Genomic DNA, 7,945 nt, shown 5'->3' with positions numbered 1-7,945 from the left:
TAGATATTCATTTTTATCGTAAGTGGGAGAAGATCAGCTGCGCCTCCGTGTAGAAGGATAAAATTAAATCCAAGCAATTTTTGGTATAATTTATAAACTAATTCATTCAATTCTTATGCCCCGAAGATCATTTTAATGTTTTTGAAAAACACTAGAAAATTCAGTAAGCTGTGCATTGGAAGCAATTTGTTTATAAGCACTAAATATTTTCTACTTTTTCAAGAGAATAGAATGTAGCGAAGACTCTTATATAGGTCTTAAAATATTGATGCACTTCAGTACAATGCACTTTTTGAGTTCAATTGAAATTAATCTGCTGAAAGTGACGTAAATATCACTCTCCAAATATGAACGTGGATCTTAAAGGGCATCCATTTTTTTCTTTGAATTTCGAAATTTGAGATTTTTTGAACATCGTGTGTTTTTATGTTTACTTACGTTCATTACTCTTTTCCAATCTTCGATTGGCTATGTTTCTTTAATTTGCTGTCAGGGAACCGTGTTTCCTTATTCTGGAACAGTTTTTTTCGGACAGCGTTTCTTCAATTACTGCACAAGAACTGTTTCCAGAAACATTGTTTTCCCTATTTAGACAGGTTTTCCTGAATTTGCTGCGAGTAAGTACGATGTGGACTAGCGAGTCAAGTGTATTAGTATGGTTATGCCCTTTTAAATCTAATTCGCAAATATCTGTGCTAATTTGGCACTTTTGCCATAATCACAATCTGCAGCATTGGAATTTTTTTAGCATTTGTTCTATGCATTATTTGTCGTGATATTTAAGCCCTTCAAAGTTGTGATTCGATCGACATTAAAAAATTTCCGTGTCGAGAGAAGCCAATCTGAAATTTTTGGTTTTTCGTCTAATTTCGACCGATTTAAGTGATCATAATTTGTTAAATTGGTTATTTAGGCTAAAAAAAATTCCTTGCAAACAGAAACTAGTTTTGAAAGCTATGTTTGCAACTTCCCTGCCAAGAAAAATTTTTATTTTTTTTAAAAGACGTTTGTTGCCGATTGTGCCTTATTTACTAATTTTATACTCGTGTGTATAGTTTTATCATCACCCTATGTTCAAAAAACGACACTAATTTGAAAAACTTAATAATTTGAAGAGCTTATATTTGTTGTTGTTATAAATATGGTCGGAGCATTCTGTGCTACTTGCACAGCAACCGTCTATCCTTGTTTTATTTTCTTCACATTTACCCTTTCTTGTTCAACATACACTGCGTTTGTTACTGAGTATGTGAATTTAGAGTTTTTAATAGTTCGGTGCTTGATCAAGTTCTTGGGTCAGTGGCAGGCAAATGAAGTAAAATTCGTTTATGCGATATCGCCGTGCCTTTAGTAAACACACACTTGACGACTTCTTGGCCTTCGAAGTTATTATCACTTTGAAAATTTAAAATGGCTCAAGCAAATTTTGTCAAGTTAATCGAATCTTCGGCATGAATCCTAGGCTCCTCATTGATGTTTTCGGCAATTAACGAAGTTTTTTCTTTTTTTGTGTGTGTCTGTAATACAATGATGTCGCGTCCAAATAAAATTATTCCGCATTTATTTTGTTCAATAAAAATTGCATTAGCTTCAACGGGGAAATACGACAATTTTGATAGTTCGGCAATGTTATTGAAAGTCCCGCATTGAAGAAGCTCCTGGAAGATGAGGGAAAAAAGAGAAAGAAGAGGCGGGCAAATGAGGAAAAACTCGTTGATGTTTTATCTCTGATATTTTATTTCTCTGCCATTATTAGGTATACATTTAGCAATTTTTTGTCTTTCGATGTCGCTATTGGTTTAGCGTGGTTCCCAGTATCGTGATTTTTTCCAGCAATTATTATTTTATCAATGTTTTTTTTGTGTGTTTCTGATATAATGATGTCGTATCGTTAAAAAAATTGGATAAGGTTGTTTTCCTTGAATGGTCGTACTTTGTCCAAATTTTACCGTTTCCGGCTCAACATAAAATGCATTAGTTTCCACAAGAGAATTTGTGATTTTTGATGGTCCAGCAATTAAACAGGCACTTGGAACTCAGGTAGGAAAGTGACGGTAAACTCGTTGGTACGATTCAATTGTGCCATATTTCGGCACACACTTAGTTTTGGCTTTCCAAGTTGTCTTTGGTTTGAAAGTTGTGGACAACAAGCGCAAATTTTGTTCAGCTTCTTCAAATCTTTAGCGTGGGTCCCAGATGCCCTTTAATGTTGGCTGTAATTAATGCTTTATGATTATTTTTTGTGCTTGTCATACAATGATGTCGTACATCATTTCAAAAATTGCTCAGGATTGTTTTCCCTGAGTGGTTGTTTTTTGTGCATATTCACCATTTCTTGTTCAACAAAGTTCATTAGTTTCCACAGTAACGTTTGGGATGTTGTTAATACGGCTTTTAAGTAAGCACTTGAATCTTTGAGGGCAAAATGAGGGAAAACTCGTTGATACATTATTTCAGCCATTTTTAAGTAAACCTTTTGCGAGTTTTTGGCTTTCGATGTCTTTATTGACTTGAAAACGTTTGGACGGTACACACTATTTCATTCAGCTTCTGCGAATCTTCAGCATGGTTCCAGGATCTTCCTTTTTAGCAATTAATATTTTGTGCCTTTTTTGTGTCATACGTTGATGTCGACTTGATGTCAAAAAATACGATTGGTTTGTTTTTCCGTGAATGGTTGTTAGTTTGTCCATATATTCTGTTTCTTGTTCAACATAAAATGCATTAGTTTCACCACGAAAAAGTGGGAGTTTTGATGGCACGCCAATTGAACAGGCTCTTGAATCAGTGGCAGGCAAATGAGAGAAAACTTGTTGGAAACTTTATCTCGGTACTTTTTTTTTAGCTTTACGTTCGGCGGTTTTTTGGCTGTTTCTTGTTCAACATAAAATGCATTAGTTTCCACAGCATAATTTGAGTTTTTTATGGTCCTGCAAGTACACAATCACCATGGTCACTAAAAGGCAAATGAGGACCATTGGGACTCAGCTTCGCTTCTGTGAATCAATATTTTTCGTGCTTGTCATGCAATGATGTCGTATCGCACAAAATAAGCGGAATTGTTTTTTACGTGAATGGTGCTGTTTTTTCCATGACGTTTTCTTGTTCAACATAAAAGTGTATTGGTTTTCACGCAAAAATTTCGTATTTTTGTTCTCTGATAATTGGACAAGCTTTTAGATCACTGACAGGCAAGTAAGGGCAAGCTCGTTGATACGTTATCTCGGTGCTATTTTTAGTCACAGATTTAGACTTTTGGCTTAAGAAATTGTCATCAGTTGGAAATGTTTGGACGGCTCGCGCAAATTTTGTTCAGCGTCTTCGAATTTTCGGTATGGGTCCAAGGTTCCTCATTAATGTTTTAACTATTACTGTTTTATGCTTTTTATTTTGTTGTCATACAATGATAACTTATAGCACAAAAATGCGAATGGTTTGTTTTCCGTGGATGGTTGTTATTTTGTCTGTTTATACTGTTTCTTGTTCTTTATAAAAGCATCAGTTTTTAAAAAAGAATTTAGGATTTTGGTTGGTCTGGCAATTGAACAAGCATTTGGGTACCTAGCAGGCAAATGAGGGAAAGCTTGTTGATAACTTATCTTGGTGCCTTTTAAGACACACAATTCATGTATTTTTGACTGTCGAAGTTGACATCGGTTCAAAACGTTTTTGACGGCACGGGCAAATTGTGTTCAGCTTCTTGAAATTTTCGGCGTTGTCCAGGATCCCTATTAATGCTTACAGTATTTTTTGTTCTGTTTTTTTTTGTGTTTGTCTCGCAATATGTATCGCTCGGAAATGCAACATGTTTGTGTTCCGTGAATGGTTGTTTTTTCCACATTCATCATTTCTCGGTCAGCATAAAATGCATTAGTTTGCACAGTAGAGTTTGGGTTTTTCGTTGGTCCGACATTCGAGCTGGCACTTGATTCTTTGACGATTAAAATGAGGGAAAACTCGTTGATACGTTATCTTATTGCTGTTTTTAAATATACGCTTAGCAATTTTTTGGCTTTCGATGCCGTTATCAGCTTGAAAAATTTTAGAACTAAGACGCAAGTTTGGTTCTGCTTTTTCGAATCTTCCGATTTGGTCCCAGACTCATCTTAGATAGCCTGGTACCCAAGCGGAACATTCGAAGAAGTTGAACAAAACTTGCGTCTAACGTCCTAATTTTTTCAAGCTGATAACAACATCGACAACCAAAAACTAGAGTTTGGATTTTTGTTGATCCAACATTTGAACAAGCACTTGATTCTTTGACGGGAAATGAGGGAAAAACGTTGATTCACTGTCTCAGTGACATTTTATGTGTACATTTACCAATTTTTTGTCTTTCGATGTCGCTATCAGCTTGAAAAATTTTGGACGTAAGGCGCACGTTTTGTTCAGCATTTCGAATCTTCCGCTTGCGTCACAGGCTCATCTTTGATATTTTTGGCAAGGAGTTTTTCCCCTTTTCAGTAGCTGTCATGCAATGGTGTCGCATTGCTCAAAAAATTCAGTCATTTTAAATCTTAAGTTATAATGCTAGCATTGATTGGGAATCAAACATTCGTCAATTGGAAGAAAGGCATATATGCAACCACTGCCCTAAGCACGCTGTTGCCACAGGAGTTGATTTCCTATAACATACTGGTTGTATACTATACCGATAACCATCATATCGGCCATTCTGACAAGAAAGTTCTTTACGGAAAAAATCTAATATCAGGTTGCAATATCCTTGCTTATCGCAAGGTTAATAATGCCTCAGCAACCAAACCGGTTTAAAAAGTCTTTACTGAAAGAATTCTTCCGTAAAAAAGTCGACTTTTTTCAAAAATGAATAATAGTTGAATAGACGCAGGAAATAGATGCAGAAAATGAATAGATACAGGAAATAGACACTTTTAAAAGTTCTCAAGTTTTCTCAGAGAAATTTACATCACGTAGAATGTCCGAATTTTGAGACCTTTTTTGTTTGATACTTTTCATAGAATTACCCAGAAAAAGGATCAATGGTTGATGTTTTGATTTGAAGCCTCGGAAATCTGAAATCAAAATCCACTTGAAAAACAAAAAATCCCAGGACCATTTTGGTTTAGTTTTCACTTGAACCAAATTATTCGCCCTCCCTTATGCAAACTAATTTAAAATAAATTTGAAAATAACCCGAAAGTCAGCCGTTTGCCCTTTTCTCACATTTTTAAATGTTTATTATGAAAGTTTTTTCACGTGTTTTATCGGTTAAATATAAAGTATGACGGAAACTGCGTTCATATTTGTTAATTTTTCTATGCCAAGTTTCATTGCATTATGTGAGCGGTCAAAAAGTTGTTCAATATGAGAAGAAGGAAAAAACCGTAGATTTAACCAACATGCCCGATATTTGAGCTTAAACACAACTTTTATTGCAGATTTACAAATCTTGTCATCAAAAGCTTTGGGGGCACTGAAGAGTATTATAAAACATAAATCAAAGATCTAAATTGCCTACGAAGTTTATTAATTTTTTGCTTTTTAAAAACTCAGCTGACACATTGATTTACGGAGTTTCAAGTTTGTGTTAATAGCGGGGATTTCAATGTAAGGATTTTGCGTTTTGGTGTTCCGGTTTTGTAAGAATTGCTATTGATCAGTTGCGTTGTGATGTAATTTGAGATTGACAGTGCTATAAACGAAACCGATCATCAGTACGGTGGGATCAATTGAGCAATCTCTCCCCCCCCATTCTCGCGTGGGGGGACAGATAGCTCATTAGGTGACTTGAGACATGTTTATGGCCACTTGAAATCAGTTTGAATGATATGAAATCATGAACCAAATTCTCTAACGAATGTCGCTAAAATCTACAATATCAAAGCTCAAAAATTACTTACGAGTTAAAAAGAATCAATTAAACAGGCACAAAGCGACTAAATGGGAAAAGCTATTGCGTACAATATTAAGGTGCTGCAGGGAATATTTTTGGTATCCAGATACAAGACTAGAGCACCAACCCTGGTAGCTGGCTTTCCTCGAAGAGAGGCAATGGTCGCCCGAACAAAAATTTGCAAAAAAAATGAACTCATATAAAATTAACTTTAGTTGGTCAAATGATTGCGTGCTATAAACCCATCAACTATCTACTCGCGTTTGTTAACGTCTTTTTGTAGCGTCTTACCGTTTTTGCTTATGGGGAGATAACTCAATTGGACATTACGGTGGGGGGGGGGGGGGTTGCTCAAGTGATCCGTGCGGTGTATTTAATAACCAAATTAGGACTTGTTCCACAATCTAGCTCTGTTGCCCAATCGAGAACAAATTGGAGTTGGTGTTGCTAGCTGTGGTTTTTCTGTTTTCTTTAAGAAGACCATCTATAATTGCATTTGTTAGTCATGTCAAGATGCCAAAATTTGTTGAAGTTGGACTGTAATGTGATCTTGTTTTAGCCTCACTTCGGAATAATCTTTTCTTTTTGGATTTGGAATGGCGATCATTGAGGATAAGTGTCGAATTTTAATCAAAAAAGGAGATTACTATCATCTTTCGACGATAAAGCTTGGTAAAACTACAAATATCAGTAAAACGCCAATCCAATTGGACTCATTGATTGGGCATCCTTTCGGAACATATTTTGAAGTGGTAAATAGAACGGTGAACAAAATAGAGCCTCCGAGTTTCGAAGATGACGATTTGTTGAATTACGAAGATCAGCAACCTGAAAACTCGACTGAAGATGCAACTCGTGAAGAAATTGGATCGACGTGTGATCAAATTAAAGTTTCTGACAATCCTCACGTGACTAAAGAAGAAATCATGTCGATGAAAGCGGGAGGGGTTGATGCCGATGAAATGATCAAAACTATTGTCTCGAAAAACGCGGCATTCAAAGACAGAACCGATTACTCCAAGACTAAGTATATCAAGAAAAAGCTCAAACGTCACAAACTTATCTTTCAAGTTTTGAAGCCTAACTCAAGATTAATCTCGAGGGCTATTTTCAACATGGATAGTAAAAAGTTGTTGAATCTAAGTCCCCTTGATGTGGCAAATATTTTGTACAAGTGCGGACTATTTCCACATTGTAGAGTGATAGTTTGTGATGGCACCGGAGGCTTAATAGTTTCTGTGATGCTTGAAAAGCTGCTCGATAATATAACGATTATTGAGTTTTTCACTGCAGAACACCCGAAAAGAGATGGAAATACATTTTTCTCGTTTGATAATTCCCTGTTCAAAAACGTGTATCCGCTACCTGTGAAATATGCGAATGAGACGCTACCACTTGATTTGAAACCACATGAACCAAATGGGGTTGAAAAAAGTGAAGGGAAAACTACAGCAGATCAAGACTCGAATTGCAGTTTAGAGAGTTCCAAGACTGAAATAACTGATGTCGATTTTCAGTCAATGAAAGAAGAGCCGAGTGGAAAACGACAGAAAATGAGCGATAAAGCGAACGATGAGGATACTTCAGACGAAGTATGTAACAGCGAAACTGTTGATGAAAGGCTCGATACGAAAACGTCTGAAACGTCAGAAAGTTGCAACAGAAATGGCAGTAATGAAGCTAGAAGTCATCAAAAACAGAATAACAACCGAATTTTTCTTCTTGGTCCGAAGCACGAGAAAGGTCATCAGATTTATATTCAGGGTAAACTCGACTGTCTCTTGCTGGTCTCCAAGTTTGATCCTCTGATGATACTAAAACATTGCTACCCAAAGTTAGCTCCTTCGAGACCTGTCGTGATTTTTCACTCGTGTCTCGACGTCATTCGAAACTGCGCCGAATGGCTCAAAGACGAAAAACGAGCCGTGAACATCGAAGTTTGTGATGTGTTTTCACGAGAGTACCAAGTGCTGCCGAATAGAACGAGACCCACTATGAAACCCGAAGAGACAACTGGTTATTGTTTAAGTGCTATCAAAATCGTAAATGATTTATGAATGAAAATTTGCTCAACTTTATTTTTTGATCTCT

General features: G+C 36.3%; 1 protein-coding gene across 1 annotated transcript; it reads left to right on the top strand.

The window, feature by feature from the left end:
- The first annotated feature begins 5,545 nt into the window (after positions 1 to 5,545).
- On the top strand, positions 5,546 to 7,940 carry LOC134844496 (tRNA (adenine(58)-N(1))-methyltransferase non-catalytic subunit TRM6-like). Its single transcript, XM_063861205.1, has one exon. It carries the CDS (start codon positions 6,451 to 6,453, stop codon positions 7,909 to 7,911), a length of 1,461 nt encoding a protein of 486 aa, XP_063717275.1. The 5' UTR covers positions 5,546 to 6,450; the 3' UTR covers positions 7,912 to 7,940.
- Positions 7,941 to 7,945: the final 5 nt, after the last annotated feature.

The sequence above is a fragment of the Symsagittifera roscoffensis genome, chromosome 1 (assembly GCF_963678635.1).
Source record: "Symsagittifera roscoffensis chromosome 1, txSymRosc1.1, whole genome shotgun sequence".
Lineage (NCBI taxonomy): Eukaryota > Metazoa > Xenacoelomorpha > Acoela > Convolutidae > Symsagittifera > Symsagittifera roscoffensis.
Note: the sequence above shows the minus strand (reverse complement) of the source record. Positions and strands in the feature narration are given on the sequence as shown.

Excerpts from the sequence above, each read along its gene's own strand:
- LOC134844496 (XM_063861205.1), top strand. The coding sequence starts at position 6,451 with ATGGCGATCATTGAGGATAAGTGTCGAATTTTAATCAAAAAAGGAGAT.